The 26,927-nt window shown below is 49.1% G+C and overlaps 1 protein-coding gene across 1 annotated transcript in view; it reads right to left on the reverse strand.

The window, feature by feature from the left end:
• Positions 1–5,691: 5,691 nt before the first annotated feature.
• Positions 5,692–26,927, reverse strand: part of LOC149428743 (zinc transporter ZIP4-like) — a 50,143-nt gene continuing 28,907 nt past the window's right edge. The window contains exons 4-12 of the mRNA XM_089667055.1: positions 20,067–20,281; positions 17,306–17,480; positions 16,473–16,645; positions 12,451–12,606; positions 10,992–11,102; positions 8,568–8,619; positions 7,164–7,316; positions 6,148–6,335; positions 5,692–6,073 (exon numbers count right to left, since the gene is read on the reverse strand). Coding sequence (XP_089523181.1) covers positions 5,945–6,073; positions 6,148–6,335; positions 7,164–7,316; positions 8,568–8,619; positions 10,992–11,102; positions 12,451–12,606; positions 16,473–16,645; positions 17,306–17,480; positions 20,067–20,281 — 1,352 coding nt within the window. The 3' untranslated portion in view covers positions 5,692–5,944. The remainder of the gene's footprint in view (positions 6,074–6,147; positions 6,336–7,163; positions 7,317–8,567; positions 8,620–10,991; positions 11,103–12,450; positions 12,607–16,472; positions 16,646–17,305; positions 17,481–20,066; positions 20,282–26,927) is intronic.

The raw sequence follows: 26,927 nt of genomic DNA on the forward strand, positions 1-26,927 counted from the left end.
GACACCAATGATGGGGCACTAATCTTCCCGCTGACACCAGTGATGGGACACTATTCCACTGACACCAATGATGGGGCACTATTCCTCCCACTGATACCAATGATGGGGCACTATTCCTCCCACTGACACCAATGATGGAACACTATTCCTCCCACTGACACCAATGATGGGACACTATTCCTCCCACTGATACCAATGATGGGGCACTATTCCTCCCACTGACAACAATGATGAGGCATGACACCAATGAAATAGTGCCTCATTATTGGTATCCGTGGGAGGAATAGTGCCCCATCATTGGTGTCAGTGGGTGGAATAGTGCCCCATCATTGGTGTCAGTGGGTGGAATAGTGCCCCATCATTGATGTCAGTGGGAGGAATAGTGCCCCATCATTGGTGTCAGTGGGAGGAATAGTGCCCCATCATTGGTGTCAGTGGGAGGGAATAGTGCCCCATCATTGGTGTCAGTGGGAGGGAATAGTGCCCCATCATTGGTGTCAGTGGGAGGGAATAGTGCCCCATCATTGGTGTCAGTGGGAGGGAATAGTGCCCCATCATTGGTGTCAGTGGGAGGAATAGTTCCCACTCATTGGTATCAGTGGGAGGAATAGTGCCCCATCATTGGGAGGAATAGTGCCCCGTCATTGGTGTCAGTGGGAGGAATAGTTCATACCCCACTTCCCATAATCCTGTTCTTTGTTTACAGGATGAAGAATTCGTCTGAAATTATTCCAAGGGACAAATACGGAAAATGTTCACTGATGATTTTCATTTAATCAGTACAGCTTCTGTCCGCAAATACACCCCCCCCTACAATGGGTGCGATGAGCGACTGATCCAGGACAGGGAGGACGGAGGACAGGGCCCCTCAATTCTATGGTGTCAGTGGGATAGTGGCCGCTAGTAAATTATCAGTAGAACAATGGCTCCCAGGGGGTGTATAGCTTCCTATATAATTGGTGTCAGTGGAATAGTGGGCCCCAGGGGAAAGTAGTAGTAGAACTCTGGTGATGCAGTGGTTGTGGATCCTCCATTGGGCCACTCTGAGCAGCAGCTGTTGGAACACAGAGGAAGCGTGGCCCGGTGGTTGGGCCCCTGGATTACGATACTGTGCCTTGGAAAAGTCCCCTCCCCCCTGAAATGTCCCCCATGTTGTCATGTTACAATGTATCCCCCTCCCCCCTGAAATGTCCTCCATGATGTCATGTTACAATGTATTCTCCCCCCCCCCCCCCGAAATGCCCTGCATGTTGTCATGTTACAATGTATCCCCCTCCCCCTGAAATGCACCCCATGTTGTCATGTTACAATGTATTCCCCCCCCCCCCGAAATGCCCCGCATGTTGTCATGTTACAATGTATCCCCTCCCCCCTGAAATGTCCTCCATGATGTCATGTTACAATGTATCCCCCTCCCCCCTGAAATGTCATCCATGATGTCATGTTACAATGTATTCCCCCCCCCCGAAATGCCCCGCATGTTGTCATGTTACAATGTATCCCCCTCCCCCTGAAATGCTCCCCATGTTGTCATGTTACAATGTATTCCCCCCCCCCCCCCGAAATGCCCCGCATGTTGTCATGTTACAATGTATCCCCCTCCCCCCTGAAATGTCCTCCATGATGTCATGTTACAGTGTATTCCCCCTCCCCCTGAAATGCTCCCCATGTTGTCATGTTACAATGCATCCCCCCCCCCCCCCCCCGAAATGCCCCGCATGTTGTCATGTTACAATGTATTCCCCCTCTCCCTGAAATTCCCCCCCTATGTTGTCATGTTACAATGTATTACCCCCCCCCATGTTGTCATTTTACAATGTATTCCCCCCTGAAATGTCCCCCATGTTGTCATGTTACAATGTATTCCCCTACCCCCCCCCCCCCCCGAAATGTCCCCATGTTGTCATGTTACAATGTATTTATCGGGATTGGATGTGATGGACCAACACAAAGTGGCCCATAATGGTGAAGTGGAAGGAAAATGAGAAATGGTTTCCAACATTTGTGACCAATAAATCTGTGAGAAGTGTGGTGGCATTTGTATTCGGCCCCCCCGGAGTCAATACTTTGTAGGACCCCCTTTGGCTGCAATTCCAGCTGCAAGTCTTTTTGGGGATGTCTCTTTGCACATCTAGAGAGGGACATTTCTGCCCGTTCTTCTTTGCAGAATCCCTCAAGCTCTGTCAGATTGGATGGAGAGTGTCTGGTCACAGATTCTCCATTGGATTTAGGTCTGGACTGTGACTGGGCCATTCTAACACATGAAGATGCTTTGATTGGAACCATTCCATTGTAGCTCTGGCTGGATGTTTCGGGTCGTTGTTCTGCTGGAAGGGGAACCTCCGCCCCGGTCTCAAGTCTTCTGCAGACTCTAACAGGTTTTCTTCTAAGATTGCCCTGTATTTGGCTCCAACCATCTTCCCAATCAACTCTGAGCAGCTTCCCTGTCCCTGCTGAAGAAAAGCATCCCCACCACATGATGCTGCCACCACCATGTTTCACGGTTGGGATGGTGTGTTCAGGGTGATGTGCAGTGTTAGTTTTCTGCCACACATAACGTTTTGCTTTTAGGCCAAAATGTTCAATTTTGGTCTCCTCTGACCTGAACCCCTTCTTCCACATGTTTGCTGTGTCCCCCACATGGCTTCTCACAAACTGGAAACGGGACTTCTTATGGCTTTCCTCCAACAATGGCTTTCTTCTTGTCACTCTTCCATAAAGGCCAGATTTGTGGAGCGCACGACTATTATTATACAGTATTTATATAGCAGCAAAGGGTATGCTCAGCGCTGTACAGTAGCAAGGGGGACAGAACATGAGACAAGACAGTAACAATACAATACACGAGGGGTTTGAGGGCCCTGCTCTTTCCAGCTTACAATCTAGGAGGGAGGGGAAGGTGGTACAGGAGGAGATGGCTGGGGGGGATGGAGTGGAGGAGGTTAGTTGTTCGGTGAGGTCAGGTGTTAGGTGAGGTTGGAGTAGGCTTCCCTGAAGAGGAGGGTTTTCAGGGTGTGCCTGAAGGTGAGGAGGTTAGGTGACAGTCTGATGGATTGGGGTAGGGAGTTCCAGAGGATGGGGGAAGTCCTGCAATCGGGTGTGGGAGGAGGAGACCAGGGAGCTAGAGAGTAGGAGGTCCTGTGAGGAGCGGAGGGCACGGGTAGGGTAGTATTTGGGTATCAGGTCAGTTATGTAGGTTGGGCAGTATTGTGAATGGCTTTGTAGGTCAGAGTTAGCAGTTTGAATTTGATGCGTTGGGCAATCGGGAGCCAGTGAAGGGATTGGCAGAGGGGGGTGGCGGATGTGGAGCGATTGGTGAGGTGGATGAGTCTCGCTGCTGAGTTTAGGATAGACTGGAGGGGGGATAGCGCTCGTTTGGGTAGGCCGGTGAGGAGGGAGTTGCAATAGTCCAGGCGTGAGATGATGAGGGAGTGTACGAGTTGTTTGGTGGTGTCTGGGGGAGGAATGTGCGAAATCTTGGAGATGTTGCGGAGGTGGAGCCTGCAAGATCTAGATCGCAGTTGGATGTGGGGTAGGAAGGAGAGGTGGGAGTCCAGGGTGACACCCAGGACTTTGGCGTGTGGGCTGGGAGAGATGGTGGCGTTGTTAGTAGTGATGGAGAAGATGGGGCTGGGGGGAAGACCAGGAGCTCGGTTTTGGATAGGTTAAGTTTGAGGAAATGGAGTGACATCCAGTCTGATATGTCGTTCAGGAGGTGGGTGATGCGGGCAGAGAGTGAGGGGGTGAGGTGGGGGACGGAGAGGTAAATTTGGGTGTCGTCGGCATAGAGGTGGTAATTGAAGCCATGGGAGTGAATAAGTTTGCCAAGGGAGGAGGTATAGATGGAGAAGAGGAGGGGCCCGAGGACAGAGCCTTGGGTGACCCCGACAGAGAGGGGGAGGGAGGGGGAGGTGGCAGTGTTATAGGTGACGCTGAAGGAGCGTTGGGATAGGTAGGAGGAGAACCAGGAGAGAGCAGCGTCCTTGATGCCAAGGGAGTGCAGTCTGGCAAGGAGGAGGGGGTGGTCAACAGTGTGGAAGGCCGCGGAGAGGTTGAGGAGCAGGAGGATAGAATAGTGGCCATTGGCTTTGGCGGTTTGCAGGTCGTTGGTGATTTTAAGTAGGGTGGTTTCGGTGGAGTGCAGGGGACGGAAGCCAGACTGTAGGGGGTCAAGGAGGTTGTTATCAGTGAGGTAGGCGCTTAGGCGATTGTAGGCCAGGCCTCAAGGAGCTTGGAAGTGAAGGGCAACAAGGAGATGGGTCTAAGGTTGTTAAGGTTAGTGGGGTCAAGGGAGGGTTTTTTGAGTATGGGGGTGATGTGTGCGTGCTTTAGAGGGGAGGGTAAGGTGCCGGTGGAGAGGGAGAGATTGAAGATGTGGGTGAGGGAGCGAATGATGGAGGGGGGGGTGGGTGACTGGAGGAGCTGTGAGGGGATAGGGTCCAGGGGGCAGGTGGTGAGTCGGGCTTCAGTGAAGACCTTAGAGACCTCCTCGGGGTTAGTTGGGCTGAAGGAGCGGAGTGTTGGAGAGGTGATGATGTGCGGGGCATTAGGTATAGTGGGGGGTAGTGCGGCTATGAGGTCGGGGGAGGGTTGAGGGGTTGAAGGAGGGTGGGAGGCTGGGTGGAGAGGTGGATTGTGAGTTGACAATGTCCTTACGGAGTGCGTCAATCTTGTTTTGGACTAATAGTTGTCCTGAGGACAGATTCTCCCCCCCTGAGCTGTGGATCTCTGCAGCTCCTCCACAGGTCCCATGGGCCTCTTGGCTGTTTCTCTGATGAATGCTTCCTTGCCCGGCCTATCAGTTTAGGTGGACAGCCATGTCTTGGTAGGTTGGCAGTTGTGCCGTACTCTTTCCATTTTCGGATGATGGATTGACAGTGCTCTGTGAGATGGTCAAAGCTTGGGAGGTTTTTTTTTTTTTATATAACTTGACCCTGCTTTAAACTTCTCCACAACTTTATCCCTGACCTGTCTGGTATGTTCCTTGACCTTCATGATGCTGTTTGTTCACTATTGTTCTCTAACAAACCTCTGAGGGCTTCACAGAACAGCTGGATTTATACTGAGATCACATGATGCACAGGGGGACTCTGTACTACTTAGGTGACTTCTGAAGGCAATTGGTTCCACTAGATTAAAGGGGGCTGAATACAAATACTGCCACACTTTTCACAGATTTATGGGTCACAAATGTTGGAAACCATTTCTCGTTTTCCTTCCACTTCACAATTATGTGCCACTTTGTGTCGGTCCATCACATCCAATCCCAATAAAATACATTGATGGTTCTGGTTGTCACATGACATGGGGAACATTTCACGGGGGGAGGAAGACTTCTTCAAGGCGCTGTAACTTGTACCTGCTGGAGAAAGCAGTGGGAGTGTTTGTAAAAACCTATAATGGGTGGAGAGCGGAGTTCCCCGAGTAGATGTGCCAGGCGGGTGGGCCCCTCACAATCCTGTCACTGTGGTGACTTCCCATGGTGGGTCTCCCCATGTCAGGATCGGGGGACCCATGTTCCTCCATCATTGACCAGTGTGCTCCTACAAGTTGGAGAACCTCATCTCCTCCCATCTACAACCACCGTCATTAGACATGTGTTTTAATAATCTCTAGGTGGGGCCCTGTAAAGGTAGCGGGCCCCTGGTGACGCTACGCAGCAACATATCCAACTTGTGACACCACCAGACATTTTGTTTAAATAATTGTATTGAGTACAAAACAGTACAGCAGTGAAATCCTGAGGACGAGGAACGATGGGAAGACGGAGGATGAAGGTCACACTCATGGGGCGAGTCCAGAAAGTGCTATGAGTGGATCACCTGATTGGGGCCCAGAATGTCTCTTCTGAAGGAACAACGGAGGTCCACCATGATGCTGGACAGAGCTGGGCGGATCCCATACTGGGTCATACCATGTCCTGCTAAGGTCTGAAGGAGGTTCCTCAGAGGGCAATATTCTCCTCAAAGATGGACAGCAGCAGAAGGATGGCCCAGCCCACAAGGAGCCCCAGATTGTGAAGGAGGAAGATCAGCCATGGCCGGTGGTCTTTCACATTCATCATGGCTGGCAGCTGGAAGAGAAGAGGGGGAGTCAGCGGGGGACGGACAGAGGAGAGGACGGAACGTTTCTGGGAAGGGTGCTCACCATGTCTGCCAGGGCCACATACAGGAAGAGCCCCGTGGCCACTGTGAAGATCCATTGCTGGATGGCTTCATTCGCTGCCACCGACAGGGCGATGTACAACCCGATGAAGGATGTTAGAGCGCTGCCGAAGTTCAGGAGCAACGCCCGGCGCACCGTCCGACCCGCGTGCAGCAGAGCCGCAAAATCACCTGCCAAGACAAAGCATACAAACGTCTGTGTCACCCTGCAGTGGAGGAGCATACCTCCATCTATGCCACCCTGCAATGGGAGGAGCATACCTCCATCTATGTCACCCTGCAGTGGGAGGAGCATCCCTCCATTCTGTGTCACCCTGCAATGGGAGGGCATACCTCCATCTGTGTCACCCTGCAGTGGTAGGAGCATACCTCCATCTATGTCACCCTGCAATGGGAGGGGCATCCCTTCATCTGTGTCACTCTGCAATGGGAGGGGCATACCTCCATCTGTGTCACCCTGCAGTGGGAGGAGCATACCTCCATCTATGTCACCCTGCAAGGGGAGGAGCAACCTCCATCTATGTCACCCTACAATGGGAGGAGCATACCTCCATTTATGTCATTTTGCAATAGGAGGAGCATACCTACATCTGTGTCACCCTGCAAGGGGAGGAGCATACCTCTTTTTATGTCACCCTACAATGGGAGGAGCATGCCTCCATCTATGCCACCCTGGAGTGGGAGGAGCATCCACCATCTATGTCACCCCTGCAGTGGGAGGGGCAGACCCCTATCAGTGTGTGTCGCCCTGCAGTGGGAGGGGCAGACTCCTATCAGTCTTTTGCACTCTGCAGTGGGAGGAGCAGACCTTTATCAGTCACTTTCTACCTACAGTGGGAGGGGCAGATCCCTATCAGTCTGATTCGCCCTGCAATTGGATGGGCTGACTCCTATTAGCCTGTTCACCCTTCAGTGGGAGGGGCAGTCCCCCATCAATCTGTCACCCTGCCGTGGGAGGGGCAGCCATTTTCCCCTGATTTTATCCAGATCAGGACTCACCCAGCTCATGCGGCAGTTCATGACACAACACAGCCAGTGACGTGGCCAGTCCCACTTTCCAGGACAGTGAGAATGCGGCTCCCATAGCCAGACCGTCCGCAAAATTATGTATGGCGTCACCAATGGTGATCATGTATGGGATCATCCGCAGCTCTGCAAGACAGACAAAGACACAATGGGGTGTATGTGGAGGGAGGGGGTGGGGGATGGGGAGGGTGTACAGGGCTGGGGTCACCTCTAGCTCTGTACATTGGGGATCCCCTCTCTGTAATGGTTCCCACCACAGCCAAACCACATGGGGGATTTATAATAAAATCACAGAGCTATTCTTCATGTACATTCCTTCCGTGTCAATGGCGGCAAAATCGAATGTTATTACGTCGCGTTCCTTCTGGGTGGAATGTCATCTATTCATAAACCAGAGAGAAACCGAAGTTACTGCATTATGTCCACTAGATGGCGCTGAAGTCCTATGATCATCATCGCCATCTAGTGGCCATAATGTGATAATCCCTCATCCACTCTACTGTATGAATGAGAAACATCCGACCTGCAGAGGAAATATCCAACTAACATTCAGATCCGTCCGATTCATACAGAATGAATGTAGGTGCGGATTATCATCGCCCCATATTATCATCACCCCATATTATCATCGCCCCATAATATCATCACCCCGTATTATCATCACCCCGTATTATCAACGTCCCATATTATCATCACCCCATATTATCATCGCCCCATATTATCATCGCCCCGTATTATCATCACCCCATATTATCATCACCCCGTATTATCATCGCCTCGTATTATCACCGCCCCGTTTTATCACCGCCCCATATTATCACCGCCCCATATTATCACCGCCCCGTATTATAATCACCCCATATTATCACCGCCCCGTATTATCACCCCATATTATCACCGCCCCATATTATCATCACCCCATATTATAATCACCCCATATTATCACCTCCCCATATTATCATCACCCCATATTATAATCACCCCATATTATCACCTCCCCATATTATCACCACCCCATATTATCACCGCCCCGTATTATCATCGCTCCGTATTATCATCGCCCCATATCACCGCCCCGTATTATCATCACCCCATATTATCATCGCCCCATATTATCATCACCCCATATTATAATCACCCCATATTATCATCACCCCGTATTATCACCGCCCCATATTATAATCACCCCATATTATCATCGCCCCGTATTATCATCGCCCCGTATTATCACCGCCCCGTATTATCACCGCCCCGTATTATCATCGCCCCGTATTATCACCGCCCCGTATTATCATCGCCCCGTATTATCACCGCCCCGTATTATCACCGCCCATATTATCACCCCAGGGTGTGCAGTGTATATCTGGCGGTACTTACCTCGGCTCTTGGTAGGTCTTGTACTCTTCTCCGTCTCCACGTCGGCGCTCACCTGCAATCATAGAACGATCTGTCAGATATCCTGTCATTCCTGTATTGTCATTGGCTGATTTTTATCATCAATAATTACATTTCTGGTTCCTCTTTTCCGGCAGATTATCTGCATTGGACACACATTACAGGATACGTTTCTGGCAAAGAAAATGAATTTCTGTTGCCGTGTGCTCAATATTTCATGACTATATCAATGGATAGTAAATTCCTGGCTAATCCCGTCATTTCCCTCTACTTCCTTACTGAGTGACAACACTGTACCAGCTGATCTTCCATCTGCAGTATTGCCGCTCACACCTGCATTCTCCAGCTTTCTTCTGGAAGGAAGCCATGCTCTGATCTGAGCCTGAGCATTATATGAAAGAACGTGTCCCTGGAATCCTTTTAGAGGTGCATGATCCTCCCTCTTGGCCATTTGGATGCTTCAGGCTTTAGCTGTGCAATCTGCTGATCACTCTATTAGAGTGTAGTCAACAACTAATCAGCAGAATGCACGGCTAAAGTCTGCGGCACCCTGTCTAAAGGGGTGGGTGAAGGCATCAGGAACATGCACATCTAAAGGGATGCTGGGGATGTTTAATTTCAAATAATGCTCAGTTCGAGAACTTCATCACATGCTAATCCTCACCTTGGACAGTGTGGTGTGGAGGTACACGGGCTCCATCACAGGACCACAAAATAAAAGATTAAAAAAAGGTATCTGAGCTGAGTGGAATGGATTTAATATGTGCCGGTATTGTTGGGGTCTTATTAATGGTCCAATACAATATGCAGTTCTGTTAGGTGTATAAGCAATGTAATGGTGAGGGATTGCTAATATCATTATACGGGATTTATGGCACCAACAGTTTGCTCAGCGCTGTACAATATAACGGGAGACAATACAGCAACAATACAGATCAATACAAGAGGGTTAGGAGGGCCCTGATCCTGGGAGCTTACAATCTAAGAGGGAGGTGCTGGTGGTACAAAAGGTAGTAACTGTGGGGGATGGACTGGTAGGAGGAATAGAAGATTCCATTATTAGCTGAGGGCAGGATAGGCTTCCCTGAAGAGATCGGTTTTCAGAGATCACCTAAAAGTGAGCAGAGTAGGCGATAGTCTGATAAACTGGGGTAAAGAGTTCCAGAGGATGGGGGAGGCCCTGGAGAAGTCTTGGAGATGAGCATGGGAGAAGGAGACAAGGGAGCTAGAGAGCAGGAGGTCATGGGAGGAGCGGAGAGAACGGTTTGGGTGATATTTGGAGACGAGATCGGTGATGTAATTTGGGGCGGAGTTATAAATGGCTTTATATGTGATTGTTAATGTTTTGAATTTTATTCGTTGGGCAATGGGAGGCCAGTGGAGGGATTGGCTGAGAGGGATGAAAGATACTGAGTGAGGGCCAGTGGAGGGATTGGCTGAGAGGGATGAAAGATACTGAGTGAGGGCCAGTGGGAGGGATTGGCAGAGAGGGGTGGAGGACACTGAGTGGAAGCCAGTAGAGGGATTGGCAGAGAGGGGTGGAGGACACTGAGTGGAGGCCAGTGGAGGGAATGACAGAGAGGGGTGGAGGACACTGAGTGGAGGTCAGTGGAGGGAATGACAGAGAGAGGTGGAGGACACTGAGTGGAGGCCAGTGGAGGGATTGGCAGAGAGGGGTGGAGGACACTGACTGGAGGCCAGTAGAGGGATTGGCAGAGAGGGATGGAGGACACTGAGTGGAGTCCAGTGGAGGGATTGGCAGAGAGGGATGGAGGACACTGAGTGGAGTCCAGTGGAGGATTGGCAGAGAGGGATGGAAGGACACTGAGTGGTGTCCAGTGGAGGGATTGGCAGAGGGGGGTGGAGGACACTGAGTGGAGGCCAGTGGAGGGATTGGCAGAGAGGGGTGGAGGACACTGAATGGAGGCCAGTAGAAGGGATTGGCAGAGAGGGATGGAGGACACTGAGTGGAGTCCAGTGGAGGGATTGGCAGAGAGGGATGGAGGACACTGAGTGGAGGCCAGTGGAGGGATTGGCAGAGAGGGGTGGAGGACACTGAGTGGAGGCCAGTGGAGGGATTGGCAGAGAGGGATAGCAGACATGGAACGGTTAGTAGGGTGGATGAGTCTGGCAGGAGTAGGAGCAGATGGGATGTAATCAGGGTGCGGGGGGATCATAGACTAAGCGTAATCAGGTTATGGAGTAGGAGATATGGAGTCATCAGAGTATTTGGGAAGAGGTGATGGGTATAAGCGGGATATGATGAAGAGTAGATGGAGGTAATCAGGGTGCTGGGGAAGAGTAAATTGAGAGTATTTGGGATATTGGGGAGAGCCGGTATTGAGTAGTCCGGGTATTGAAGTCGGTCTGGGAGGAATGTCGGAGGATGGATGGACTCTATCATACCAGATCTGCCTGTGATGAAAATTGTTTCTCCTGTTTCCTTCTCTTCTGCTCCTCGTGGTAGGTCTGCAGGGACAGGCCATGGTCACAGTGCCCTTTGTGGTCCTCTTCATTCTGTATGCAGAAAATACACAGAAATTACCTTCTATTTTCTCTATTGATCAGAGAATCCAACTGCAGCTGAAGTAATCAGCGTCTTTATTACCTTTTCTAATCTGCTTTATGAACGGGAAGAGGAGAAGCTGATTGGTTGTTAGTACAGAAATACAGAAGGTTGAACATTCAGACATTTCATAAGAGGCAACATATGACATACAGTATACATGACATCATACATAACAATAAACCAAAAAAGAGTCTCTGTTATCAGATATTCTCCACCCCATATGAAATGAATTGGCCTGACTCTCCTTCCCACAAAAGCTCCAAACTTATTGCACGGGGGAGGGAGCTGTATGGCCTTCCCCCAAGTAAAGCACCAAACCTCACACATGGGGGAGGAGCTGCATGACCTTCCTCTTAGGAGGAAACCAAACTTTACACATAGGGAGGAGCTAAATGACCTTCCCCCAAGGAAGGCATCAAACTTCACACATGGGGAGGAGCTGTATGACCTTCCTCCAAGGAAGGAACCAAACGTCCCACATGGGGAGAAGCTGTATGACCTTCCTCTTAGGAGGAAACCAAACTTTACAGATGGGGAGGAGCTATATGATCTTGCCCCAAAGAAGGCATTAAACTTCACACATGGGGAGGCACTGTATAACCTTCCTCCAAGGAGGGAGCACATCTTCACACCTGGGGAGGAGCTGTATGACCTTCCTCCAAGGAGGGAGCAAAACTTCACACCTGGGGAGGAGCTGTATGACCTTTCTCCAAGGAGGGAGCAAAACTTCACACATGGGGAGGAGCTGTATGACCTTCCTCCAAGGAGGGAGCAAAACTTCACACATGGGGAGGAGCTGTATGACCTTCCTCCAAGGAGGGAGCAAAACTTCACACATGGGGAGGAGCTGTATGACCTTCCTCCAAGGAGGGAGCAAAACTTCACACATGGGGAGGAGCTGTATGACTTTCCTCCAAGGAGGGAGCAAAACGTCATACATGGGGAGGAGCTGTATGAACTTTCTCCAAGGAGGGAACCAAACTGCACACATGTGGAGGAGCTGTATGAACTGCCTCCCTAGAGGGAGGAGTCAAACTTCATACATAGAAGGGGCTGTATGACCTGCCTTCCTGAGGAAGGAGTCCACACTTTACACTTGGGGGGGAGCTGTATGGACTGCCCCCTAGAGGCAAGAGCCAAGCTTCACACGTGACCAGTAATGATGTCACAAATGTTGGTGAGCAATCTAGGCTCCTGCTAGAACCTTATAATCTGTTCTATGGGATGGATGGCCTGGGGGGGAGGAGAGGTTTAATCTTCCACACCCTAAGCTGATTTCCAGTGATTGGGACTCACCTTATCTGCCATCAGAATATTGAACAAACTCTCCATCAGAAAGAAGGCGTAGAGACCGCCCAGGACTGCCAGCAGCTTCCAAATGTGTGTGCGGTCCTCATCTTCTCCATTATGAGCGTGACCGTCTGTGTCACTGTGTGAGTGCAGACCCAGGAACTGCGGAGACAAGGGGGAGATGAGCCGTGGCATGCAGGACCCCCCATTGTAATAATCACAACATACGGTGAGGTTACATCCTTCTTGTGGTATTTATAGTAAGGGGTATTATACTGTATATGAGATGCATTCTGGAGTCACATTTTACACGGTGCAAATGAAGCTTTGAGTATATTCTACATTGATGGTGGGTTTAGGTGTGTTTACCTAATTTTAACATGCAGCAATGTGTATTTTGTATTTTTTGCCTGGAAAAAAATGTATATCTGCTACTCATATGGTACACAATATGGTCAAACCTTTGTGCAAACCTATATGAACTTGTAGGATCTCTCATCCCAAACCATGGTCATTAATGTCATTAATATTGGAGTCACCCCCTTCCCTATGGCCATTTGTATGGAGTCACCCCCAACCAAAGCCATTAATATGGAGATGCCCTCTCCCATGGCGATATAAATGGAGTTGTCCCTTCCCCATGGCCATTATTATGGAGCTGCCTCAAACCATGGTCATTAAAATGGAGTTGCCCTCAACAATGGCCATTAAAATGGAGTCACCCTCAACCATGACCATTAAAATGGAGTTGTCTCCAACCATGGCCAATAAAATGGAGTTGCCCTCAACCATGGCCAATAATATTGAGCTGTCCCCAACCATGACCATTAATATGGAGATGCCCCCTCCCATGGACATTAATATGGGGTTGTCCCTCCCCCATGTCAATTAATATGGCATTGCCCCCTCCCATGGCCATTAAAATGGAGTTGTCTCCAACCATGGCCAATAAAATGGACTTGCCCTCAACCATGGCCATTAATATGGAGTTGTCTCCAACCATGGTCAATAAAATGGAGATGCCCTCAACCATGGCCATTAATATGGAGTTGCTCCCAACTATGGCCAATAATATTGAGCTGTCCCCAACCATGGCCATTAAAATGGAATTGCTCTCAACCATGATAATTGATATGGAGATGCCCCCCTCCAATGGCCATTAATATGGAGTTGTCCCTCCCCCATGGCTATTAACATGGAGTTGCCCCCAACCATGGCCATTAATATGGAGTTATCCCAACCATGGCTATTAAAATGGAGTTGCCCCAAACCATGGCCATTAACATGGAGTTGCCCTCAAACATGGCCATTAAAATGCAATTGTCCCCAGCCATGGCCATTAACATGGAGCTGCCCTCAAACATGGCCAATAAACTGAAGTTGTCTCCAACCATGGCCATTAAAATGGATTTTCCCTCAACCATGGCAATAATATTGAGTTGTCCCCATCCATGGCCATTAAAATGGAGTTGCCCTCAATCATGACCATTAATATGGAGTTGCCCTCTTCCCTATTATCAATAACTCATATGGTACACTATACTGCAAACATTTTGTGCAAACTTATATGTACTTGTAGGATATTTCAACTTGGAGGATATCACACCCCAAACCATGGCCATTAAAATGGAGTTGTCCCCAAACATGGCCATAATTATACTGTCTACCCCCTGCCATGGCCATTACAATGGATTTGCAAACCTTTGTGGTTATAACTAGAGATGAGCGAATTTCTCAAAAATTCGATTCGGCTGATTCGGCGAATTCCAGTATGAAATTCGATTCGATGCGAATTAATTCGCTACGAAGTTAACTTATTAAAAGGGTTTCTAGGCTTCAGAGAGCCTTTAAATTAGTGCAGAACACTGTACCTTTAATTTAAATGCCCTTGGAGATGAGGAAGGAGAAGGAGAAGGAGAAGGATGAGAAGAAGGAGAAGGAGAAGGATGAGAAGAAGGAGAAGGAGAAGGATGAGAAGAAGGAGAAGGAGAAGGATGAGAAGAAGGAGAAGGATGAGAAGAAGGAGAAGGAGAAGGATGAGAAGAAGGAGAAGGAGAAGGATGAGAAGATGGAGAAGGAGAAGGGTGAGAAGAAGGAGAAGGATGAGAAGAAGGAGAAGGAGAAGGATGAGAAGAAGGAGAAGGATGAGAAGAAGGAGAAGGATGAGAAGAAGGAGAAGGATGGGAAGAAGGAGAAGGAGAAGGATGAGAAGAAGGAGAAGGAGAAGGATGAGAAGAAGGAGAAGGATGAGAAGAAGGAGAAGGATGAGAAGAAAGAGAAGGAGAAGGAGAAGGATGAGAAGAAGGAGAAGGATGAGAAGATGGAGAAGGATGAGAAGAAGGAGAAGGATGAGAAGAAGGAGAAGGATGAGAAGAAGGATGAGAAGAAGGAGAAGGATGAGAAGAAGGATGAGAAGGAGAAGGATGAGAAGAAGGATGAGAAGAAGGAGAAGAAGGATGAGAAGAAGGAGAAGGATGAGAAGAAGGAGAAGGATGAGAAGAAGGAGAAGGATGGGAAGAAGGAGAAGGATGAGAAGAAGGAGAAGGATGAGAAGAAGGAGAAGGATGAGAAGAAGGAGAAGGATGAGAAGAAGGAGAAGGATGAGAAGAAAGAGAAGGAGAAGGAGAAGGATGAGAAGAAGGAGAAGGATGAGAAGATGGAGAAGGAGAAGGATGAGAAGAAGGAGAAGGATGAGAAGAAGGATGAGAAGAAGGATGAGAAGAAGGAGAAGGATGAGAAGAAGGACAGTTCTGTGACAGTTTCTGTCTATTTCTGACAGTTCTGGGACATTCACTCCATACAGCGGTTGAAACATTGTATCTATTTGTTTCCATAAATGACATTCTGCAGATACACTTAGAGGAGCGCTGCAGATACACTTTTTGCCGGCTTGGAATTATTCTTATTTTCATCCTACTTCTTCTTCTTCTTCTTCTTCTTCATCCTCATCCTCTTCTTCTTCTTCTGAGGATGAGGATGAAGAAGAAGAAGAAGTAGGATGAAAATAAGAATAATTCCAAGCCGGCAAAAAGTGTATGTGCAGAGTTCCTCTATTTCTGACAGTTCTCTGACAGCTTCTTCACATGTACAGCGGTTGAAACATCTGTATCCTAATGGAAACTAATAGATACAATGTTTCAACCGCTAAACATGTGTTCCTTCTGTCAGAGAACTGTCAGAAATAGCGGAGCTCACTGCAGGGACACTTTTGCCGGCTGATCGGGAAATATTCGATTCGCGCACCCGAAGTAGGCAAAATTTCGGATTCGACGCAAATCGAATATTTCCTGAAATTCGACTCGAATTCCGGTTCGCCTGGTTCGATTCGCTCATCTCTAGTTATAACATCCTCCACTCTTCTGGGAAGGCTTTCCGATTGATTTTGAATGGCGCCTATGGGAAGTTGTGCCCATTTGTAAGATTGGGTACTGTTGCTGGATGAGAGGACCAGTGGCGATCCCATTCATCTCAAAGGTGTTCAGTAGGTTTGAGGTCAGGGCTGTGTACAGGACACTTGAGTTCCTCCACACCAGACTGGTGATCCATGTCTTTATGGAGCTGGCTTTGTACACAGGGATATTCATGGGGGAACAGAAAAGGGTCTTCACCAAACTGTTACCACAAGGTTGGAAGAGCCCAATTGTCTACGTTGTATGATGGAGTATTACAGGACCCTTCACTGGAGACACCTGAACTCCATCATTGGAGGGGAGTTACTTCCATTTGGCCATATAGTGTACTGTATATGTGGGCTCCAATACATACATTGATGCAGTGAAGCTGATGCAGGCTGCAAGCTTCATAGCTCATGGTTATAATTTTGTGTTTGGGATTGTCTGAAGAAGGGCAAACCTGAGCTGTGGCCTGGTGTCAGTATGGGGGTAAATCTGCCTCTTCCCCTCCTGGGATCCTGAATGCCAGCACTGTGCCTGCCCATCCATAGGGTATTATGTGGATTGTATGAAAGCCTAGACTCCAAACCCCCCCACGACCCCCCCAACCTCCAGCCTGAGGCCTCTGATCATTACCTGTGGGATGAGGTGCAGAATGGCGTCTCCAGTCAGAGATCCGACCGCCAGGCTGACGAAGAACTGGATGACATACTGGTAGAGGCTGGTGCAGGTGGTGCAGAGAAGGATGGTGATGCCGAAGATGGAACACAGGCACACTATCAGTGTGGCGATACTGCCGTATATATACTCTGTGTGATGGAGAGGATGAGAAGAGGAGCAGAAGAAAGAGAACATTATAAGGAAGATTGTCCTCAGAGAGGAGAAAACAAATATATCCATATAATCCCCCAATAGCAGAGAGTGATGATGTCATGGACAACAGGACCACAAGTAGACCAATGTCCTTTGATTGTAGACAGAGTGGTACAGAGACTGATGTGACTGGCTCAGTGATCTCTGTACAGCACTGCGGTATATGTCAGAGCTATATACAGTGGTACCTCGGTTTACGAATTTAATGCGTTCTCCGGGACGTTACGTATTGCAAAAATTCGTAAACCGAAATGCGGTTTCCCATAGGAATGCATTGAAAAACACCTCCACACTCGACGCCACGTGCTACCCACAGACTCCAGTATACACGGGGGTGGCGTTATAAATCTCCTGGGCGCAATGCATCCTGGGGAAACTTGTTTCATATTGCAAAAATATTCGTAAACCAAGGCATTATTTTCAATAGATTTTCATTCGTAACCGAAAATTACATTAACCGAGGCGTTCGTAAACCGAGGTACACCTGTATATTGTATAATAATAATAGTGTGTGACTCTGGGGGCACATTGGAGTGTAAGCTCCTGTGGTGTAGACACAGATATTACCGTCCCTTAATATTGATGTGGTCACTTACTCTCAGCAGTGCTCAGTTGTCCATCAGTGGCATTGCGTGGCGTGGTCTTTGGACAGAGTCCGGTGAGCTGCTGTTGGATTAGACTGGTGCTGATGTCTGGAAATTGCTCTGGAGAGATCCCTCTCATCTCATCCACTCCATAGATAGCCAAGATCTCCTGAGGGCTGAAACATTTCTGGAGGGGGAAAGATGTGTGAATATTGTCAGCGCTCCTTGCTGAGTGATAACTGTGAATTGCTCCCCAATCCCTTTGACTGGCATTAATACGGACTGCAATAGGCACAGAGAAGCCCCCCATGTGCAATGTCTGTGCTGGCATGACCCCATCTCACACCAGATGCCTGTAATTCCACCTCCTCCTCCCTTTTGAAGTGGCAGACAAGGCAGGTACACAACTATCCTCCTGGCATATTGCAGATACATGAACGATGTATACCAGGCACTAAACTCCTTGACCTTCCACCGACAGGGACACTGTCATGACATCACCACTTGAAGCCTTGGAACCCTGTTAGTGCTCCATGAGTGCCCTGTAATGAACATGTCTGGCAGCTAATGGATGGTGTGCATATAAGCAGTACACAGTATGGGCCCTCTATACTGGACCTCCTCCACACAACAGGCCAGAAGACCAAGTACTTGGTACAGATGGAGGACTCTCTATGGACCAGTATGTTCTATCACCTGTAATATGGTAGAAGGAAAGCTCTGGGCAGGGGATGAAAGGACAGGCTAGAAGACCAATTACTTGGTAGAGATGTGGGACTTTCTATTGACCAGTATGTTCAACTGCCTGTAATATGGTAGAAGGAAAGCTCTGGGCAGGGGATGAAAGGACAGGCCAGAAGACCAAGTACTTGGTACAGATGGGTGGACTCTCTATAGACCAGTATGTTCTATCACCTGTAATATGATAGAAGGAAAGCTCTGGTCAGAGGATGAAAGGACAGGTCAGAAGACCAAGTTCTTGGTACAGATGGAGGACTCTCTATGGACCAGTATGTTCTACTGCCTGTAATATTGGTAGAAGAAATGTTCTGGGCAGGAGATTAAAGGAGTCGGTAAGGCAGAAGACTCTCTATGGAATGTTATGTTCTTCTGGCTGTAATATTGATAGAAGGAAAGCTGTGGGCAAGGGATCAGAGGACTTGGTACAGATGGAAGACTCTCTATGGAATGTTATGTTCTTCTGGCTGTAATATTGGCAGAAGGAAAGTTCTGGGTGGGGCATGAGGGAACTTGGTAAAGCGGATAACTTTCTATAAACCTGTATGTGCTACTGCCTGTAGAATTGGTAGAAGGCGTGTTCTGAGCAGATGAGAGGATTTAGCACAGATGAGGGACTCTCTGTTGAACATTATGTTTCTCTGGCGGTAATATTGGTAGAATGAATGTTCTTTGGTGGGCATGAGAGGACATGACAAGGTAGGGTACTCTCCATGGACCCGTATGTTCTACTGCCTGTAACATTGGTAGAAGGAATGTACTGGACAGGAGACTTAGTACAGATGGGGGTCTCTCTCTGTGGAATGTTATGTTCTTCTAGCTGTAATATTGGTAGAAGGAAAGCTGTGGGCAAGGGAATGAGAAGACTTTGTACAGATGAAAGACTATCTATGGACTGGTATGTTCTTCTGACTGTAAAATTGGTAGAAGAAATGTTCTGACCAGGAGATGAAAGGACTTGGTAAGGCAGAGGACTATTTATGGACCGGTATGTTCTACTGCCTGTAACACTGGTAGAAGGATTGTTCTGGGCAGGAGACTTGGTAGAGGAAAAGCTGTGGGCAATGGAGGACTCCTTACAGACTGGTATGTTCAAATAGCTATAATATGGGTAGGAGGAAAGTTTTGCTTAGATAATGAAAGGATTGGGTACTGATGGAAGACTTTGTATGGAATGGCAGGTTCTCCTGGCTGTAATGTTGGTTAGTTGACTTAGTACAGATAGAGGACTCCATAGGGAATATATTCTGAATATCTCAAACCTTCCAAGAAGCCAAAATGTATCCTTTATAAAGTGAATCATGTTATATGGTGCAACCTGATCACTATATGTCACCAATAAAATGAATAATTTACTCAGAAAATACACAGGCTGCCATTACTGTGCCCGACTTTTGGAAAGACTCATCACTTGGATGTTAAGGTGATCCTAAGGCTTTGGTACTTTGAGTCGTTAATCAGTAGGCAAATCAAAGGTTTTGACTTATTTCTGATGTGGTGAATCTTTGTTCCAGGTCTGTGACTTGGAAAGTACTGTATGTTGGCTGGGGTGGCGAGGCAAGTAAAGGTTTCAGGAGGAGGCCAGCAATGGCAGCCTCCCTTTTTCTATCAGCACAGATTTCCTTTAACCCCTCCAACAGTGTCATGTTACAGGTGTAATTATATAACATAGCATCCACATATGTGGGACATTTATAAACGTTCATAAATGATAATCTAACCCAATAAAATTATGGTGTGCATCTCTGGCCCCACCCCATCCAATGTGGTTCCATCCCATCCAATGTGGTTCCATCCCATCTAATGTGGTCCCATCCAATGTGGTCCCATCCCATCCAATGTGGTTTCATCCTATCCAATGTGGACCCATCCAATGTGGACCCATCCCATCCAATGTGGACCCATCCCATCCAGTGTGGTCCCATCCCATAAAATGTAGTCCCATTCCATCTAAAGTGGTCCCATCCCATCCGATGTGGTCACATCCCATCCAACGTGGTGTGCAGAAGAAGATCATTAAATAAAAGAAGATCACCTCATCCCAAAGAATCACACGAGTGGTTTCAGAATCTCCTAAGCTCCGCCTCCTCCTGCTGCTTTCTGTATGATTTTCATGATTGTGGTCGTGATCATGGTCGTGGTCATGGTCATCATGGTTGTGGTCGTGGTCGTAGTCGTGGGCATGGTCGTGGGCATGGTCATGGTCATCTTGGCTCAACAGCTTCAGTGTAGTCATCAAGGAGGTAAGTACTGAAAAACAAAATTATATTTGTATGAGCATTTAAATTGGACCTCTGCTCATTTTCCCCACGTTATCTAAGCTTTCTTTAACCCTTTCACTGCCAGAGTTGTTTTTCCTTCGTTTGCACATAATATAAAAATAAAATCATTTTAGGCCTGAAGATTAGTTAAACCCCATAAACAGTATATATTTTCTGAGAGCAGAGACCCTGGAGAATAAAACGGTAGCTGTTCAAAAATTTTTATGTCACATGAATTTAGTGCAATGGTTTTTCAAACACAATTTTTCAGTAAAAAACCCCTAACACTGGTGCACACAAGCGCAATATATTACCAATTTTTTTTTTATATAAAAGATGGGGTTACATCGAGTACATAGATACCCAACACATCACACTCTAAAACTGTGTGTGCCCATGAAATGACGGCAGCTTCAGTACCAAAAAGTGTCTTTAGGAACTGCTTTAAAAGGCCCAACAGGTCATCAGTTAACTGGGATTAATGGCCAGTGGCACATATTGCCACTGGCCACTACAGCAACACAAAGGAGCTACATCATCAATTCATGAAAAGGTTAAGGGGCTACCAATGAAAGGGGGGGGGGGGGGGGTAATTATATAGCATAACGCCACTGAACACCAATTTAAGTGTTATGATTGCAGAAACTGGAACCAACATTAGGGGCTATTATTGTGTACACTGGCACCAACGTTGGGGGCTATTATTGTGTACACTGGCACCAACGTTGGGGGTTATTATTGTGTACACTGGCACCAACGTTGGGGGCTATTATTGTGTACACTGGCACCAACGTTGGGGGCTATTATTGTGCACACTGGAACCAACGTTGGGGGCTATTATTGTGCACACTGGAAGCAACGTTGGGGGCTATTATTGTGTACACTGGCACCAACGTTGGGCGTTATTGTGTACGCTGGCACCAATGTTGGGGGTTATTATTGTGTACACTGGCACCAATGTTGGGGGTTATTATTGTGTACACTGGCACCAATGTTGGGGGCTATTATTGTGTACACTGGAACCAACGTTGGGGGCTATTATTGTGTACACTGGCACCAACGTTGGGGGCTATTATTGTGTACACTGGCACCAACGTTGGGGGCTATTATTGTGTATGCTGGCACCAATGTTGGGGGCTATTATTGCTTATGCTGGCACCAATGTTGGGGGGTATTATTGTGTACATTGGCACCAAGGTTGGGGGGCTATTATTGTGTACTCTGGAAACCAACGTTGGGGGCTATTATTGTGTACACTGGCACCAACATTGGGGGCTATTATTGTGTACACTGGCACCAACGTTGGGGGTTATTATTGTGTACACTGGAACCAACGTTGGGGGTTATTATTGTGTACACTGGCACTAACATTGGGGGTTATTATTGTGTACACTGGTACCAATGTTGGGGGCTATTATTGTGTACACTGGCACCAACGTTGGGGGCTATTATTGTGTACACTGGCACCAACGTTGGGGGCTATTATTGTGTACACTGGCACCAACGTTGGGGGCTATTATTGTGTACACTGGCACCAACGTTGGGGGCTATTATTGTGTACACTGGCACCAACGTTGGGGGCTATTATTGTGTATGCTGGCACCAACGTTGGGAGTTATTATTGTGTATGCTGGCACCAATGTCGGGGGATATTATTGTGTACACTGATGTCAACGTTGGGGGTTATTATTGCGTACACTGGCACCAATGTTGGGGGTTATTATTGTGTACGCTGGCACCAACGTTGGGGGCTATTATTGTGTACATTGGAACCAACGTTGGGAGTTATTTGTCAGGGATCCCCTCGATCCCCGCCGCGATGGTCCCGGCGCAGGCGCAGTGTGCCGCCCTGTGCAGGGACTCGAGCACTGGGTCCGGGCCTGCCGCGGCGTTCGAGTTCGCGCATGCGCAGTAGAAGCCGCGGCCGCCCGCTGGGCACCAATGGCAGCGCAGGGCGGGATATTTAAACGACCCTGAGCTGTCATTGAGTGCCTTCTGGTCTTACCTGTATCCTGTATCCGTGAACCTGTGTATTGTAAGTTGCTGACCCGGATTGTACCTGACCTTGCTGTATTTCTCCTGCCCAGACCCTTGCTTTGCCTGACCTCTCTCCTGAATGCCCCCTATTGGATTTGACCTGCTGTTGCTGACCTGGCGTGTGACCCGACTATTCTATGCCCGCTGCCTTGTACCTTGCCGTTCTCTCTGTTACCGACCCGGCCCGTCTGACCTTGCTCATCCATCCATCCATCCCGTGCAGTGGGGTCTGCTGACCTCCTCATATCAGACTCTTCCCCGTGGGAGCCCTTGGCGCATACCACTACCACTCACGGACGCACCCAGTAGCCACGACCTGGTCTCAGGGGGCTCCAAGTCCATCCCCACCATCAGGGGCCCTGGTGAACAAGCACCCTGGGACTTAGACTCCGTGCGCTGGGGACGCCTATTCAGTGGAGTGCTAGTGGTACCGCCAGGCGGTCCCTTACAGTACCAGAAGGCCATGACTGAGTCTAGAGGAGGGCCCTCGCCGCTTGAGGAGATCTGCAGGCACCTGTCTAACTTGACGCAGGCCGTATCGGCCCTGCAGGACAGATGTCAGCAGATTGAGAATCACTTCCAGACCTGCACTATATCCGTTTCTGCCCCACAGGCCGCGGTCCCCGCACCTCCGGCCATAGCAGCCCCTGTACCGGTTTCTGGGGCATCCGCCCCACTCCCGGCGGCCGAACCCCGAGTACCCCTACCGGAACGGTTTCATGGGGACCGCACACGCTTCAGGTCATTCCGTGAGTCCTGTCTCCTCTATTTTGAGTTGCAACCACGAACCTTTGTGACTGAATCCGTGAAGGTGGGGTTCGTCATCTCCCTCCTGCAGGGTGAACCCCAAGACTGGGCCCACCGACTGTGGGGAAAAAATGACCCTCACCTTAGCTCGGTTGACTTTTTTTTTTGACGCAATGGCCATCCTATACGATGACCCACAGCGGGCAGCTTCTGCTGAAGCTACTTTGTACACGCTCCGGCAAGGCCGCCGAGCGGCGGAGGAGTACGCGTCTGAATTTAGGCGCTGGATGGGGGACACACGTTGGAACGAGTTTGCTCTCCTGCATCAGTTCCGTATAGGCCTATCAGAAGGCCTGAAAGATGAGCTCGCCCAGGTGGAGGTGCCTGAGACTTTAGAGGACTTAATTGCACTGACTATTAAGATTGACCGTAGACTGCGGGAACGCAGGTTTGAGAGGTCCGGCCAGGGTCATGGAAATCCCTGGGGGCCATTTCAAGGGTCCAGTCAAGCACCTAGGCCAAACATCCAGAACCGGCCACCTGGAGATATCCCTGAACCTATGCAACTCGGCCTGGAGCGGCCTAAACTATCTCCAGAGGAACATCAGCGCAGACGATCCCAGAACCTGTGCCTCTACTGTGGCGAAGCTGGTCATATGGTACGATCCTGCCCGCAGAAACTGAGTAAGTGCACCTCTTCTTCCTTGTCCATTGGCAATGTTAGTCCATCCCAATACTTAGTGGTGCCCCTTTCCTTTCAGCTTCCGGAAAGGACCGTGGAAGTATCGGCCATAGTTGATTCGGGGGCATGCAGCTGCTTCCTGGACATTAATTTTGCTCACCAGCAGGGTATTCCTCTCCAATTGAAACAGAAGGGGTTCAATATTTATTTGGCTGACGGTTCCCGGATAAAATCAGGGGTGGTGAACCAGGAAACCCCCTCCATCGCCACTGTCATTGCCGGCCAGCACCAGGAACTGCTCCGCCTGGATGCTATAGCTTCACCCCTCTTCCCAATCATTTTGGGGCTCCCATGGTTACGGGCCCATAACCCCCAAATTGACTGGGAGACCGGAGTAATTTCGTTCCCTTCTCCATACTGTCGGGTATACTGCCGCACTTCGGGCCCAGGGGTCCCCCAAATCCTCCTGTGCTCTGAGGGGGAAGCTGAATTAAAACAGGTAATCCCGGCAGCCTACCATGAGTTTCTAGATGTGTTCAGCAAGCGGGGAGCTGATACTCTACCCCCCCCACCGCCCTTATGACTGTCCCGTTGACCTGTTACCCGGTTCAGAAATTCCTTTTGGGCGAATCTTCCCCCTTTCGGAGCTCGAATTGGGAGCCCTGAAGGAATATATCGAGGACAGCCTCCAGAAGGGGTTCATCCGCCCCTCCACTTCACCGGCGGGGGCGGGAATTTTCTTTGTTGAAAAAAAGGACAAAACCTTGAGGCCGTGTATCGATTACAGGGAGTTGAACAGGGTCACGATAAAGAACCGTTACCCACTGCCGTTAGTACCAGAATTATTCCAAAGTTTAAAAACAGCAGTGGTTTTTACAAAGCTGGATTTGAGGGGAGCATACAACTTGGTTCGCATAAGGGAGGGGGACGAGTGGAAGACGGCCTTCCGCACCCGCTTCGGCCATTTTGAATACTTGGTCATGCCGTTCGGGTTGTGTAATGCCCCGGCCACGTTTCAACACTTTGTGAATGATATTTTTAGGGACTTCCTGGACATCTTTGTTATCGTCTATCTAGACGACATTTTGATTTTCTCCCCTTCCTTGGGGGAACACAGAATACATGTAGCAAGGGTATTGGGGCGATTACGGCAGCATGGGTTGTACGCCAAGGCAGAGAAATGTTGTTTCGAACAATCCAGCATTACTTTCTTGGGCCTGATCATCTCCACCGCGGGGGTCGCGATGGATCCCCAGAAAGTCGCTGCAATACTGGATTGGCCTGAACCCACGGACAGGAAAGGCGTCCAACGATTTATTGGTTTTGCAAATTTTTACCGAAAGTTCATCAAGAACTTCTCGGGTCTGGTCTCCCCCATTACTCAGCTAACCAAGCTGGGAACCCGGTTCAGATGGACACCTGAAGCTCAGGAAGCTTTTGAAGCCTTGAAGAAGTTGTTCACCTCGGCACCCATTTTGGGTCACCCAGACGCCGCCCTGCCCTACATCCTGGAAGTGGATGCATCGGAGAATGCGGTAGGTTCCATTCTCTCCCAGCGGAAGGGCACCAAGGAATTGCTCCATCCTGTAGCTTTCTTCTCACGGAAGCTTACCCCAGCAGAGAAGAATTATGATATCGGTGATCGAGAGCTACTGGCGATCAAAACGGCATTAGAGGAATGGAGGTACCTGCTGGAAGGTGCTGTGCACCCCATCTTAATTTTTACTGATCACAAAAACCTAGAATATCTGAGAACCGCCAAGCGTCTACGCCCGCGACAGGCAAGATGGGCACTATTCTTTTCTAGATTCAACTTCCACATTACGTACCGGCCGGGATCAAAGAACACTAAGCCAGATGCGTTATCACGTATGTACGAGGACGCCAAGGAGACCCCAGTACCCGACACCATCTTGTCCTCGGGAAACTTCTTGGCCCTTCAGTCGGACCTTCGTTCCAAGATAATGGAGGCATCCACAACCGTCTCTACCCCAGCCGGAGGGCTCCTCCAGAACAAGGGGGGACTCCTATGGAGGGAAGATCGGATTGTGGTGCCGGAGGAAGCCCGAACCCTGGTCTTGGGCCATTGCCATGACCACCCGATGGCGGGGCACTTTGGCCCAGAAAAGACCCTTGAACTTCTTCGACGCTCCTTCTGGTGGCCGGACATGGCTAAAGATTGTAAGGGCTATGTAAGGTCCTGTATCACCTGCCAAAAGAATAAGCCTTCCAGAAACAAAGTTTGGGGTCTGCTGCGACCCTTACCGATTCCTGAACGGCCTTGGCAAAAGATCTCGTTAGACTTTATAGTCGAGCTTCCGCCATCCCTAGACCACACGGCAGTCCTGGTGGTCGTGGACCGCTTGTCCAAGATGGCCCACTTCATCCCGTTGAAGAAAACCCCCTCGGCAGCCGAGACTGCGCGAGTTTTTATTCGTGAGGTAGTAAGGCTGCATGGGGTCCCCGAAGACATTGTCTCAGACCGAGGGGTCCAGTTCACGTCGAGATTTTGGAGGGCACTGTGCAAGGCCCTGGACATCAAATTGTCCCTTTCCTCTGCGTTCCACCCTCAAACTAACGGTCAAACCGAAAGGACCAATCAGACCCTGGAGCAATACTTGAGATGCTACACTTCATTTACTCAAGATGACTGGATGCCACTTCTCCCCCTAGCGGAATTCGCATACAACAATGCCCGTCACTCAGCGACGGGCCAGTCCCCGTTCTTTGCCAACTATGGTTTTCACCCCGTCTTCCTCCCAGATTTGGTCCCGGAATGCCCAGTACCAGCATCGCAAGACGTAGTAACGTTTTTCTCCACGAACAATAAGAAGCTTCAAGAGGCCATCAGTCGGGCCCAGGAAGACTACAGGAAGGCATTCAACAGGAAACGGAGGGGAGATCTTGTGTTGCGGCCTGGGGAGAAGGTTTGGCTAGCGACGTCCAATTTAAAGATGCTTTGTCCGTCGAAGAAATTGGGACCCAAGTTTATAGGCCCCTTCTGCATTAAACGGATGGTCAACGAAGCAGCCTACGAACTCGTCCTTCCTGACACACTCAAAATCCACCCAGTCTTCCATGTGTCCCTGCTGAAGCCAGTAATCCCAGATGCCTTCCCTGACCGAGAATCTAGACCCCTGGAAGCCATAACGGTCGAGGGTGAAGAGGA

The sequence above is a fragment of the Staurois parvus genome, unplaced genomic scaffold, assembly GCF_062004578.1.
Source record: "Staurois parvus isolate SC_StPar_1 unplaced genomic scaffold, SC_StPar_1.0 ptg002992l, whole genome shotgun sequence".
Taxonomy (NCBI): Eukaryota; Metazoa; Chordata; class Amphibia; order Anura; family Ranidae; genus Staurois; species Staurois parvus.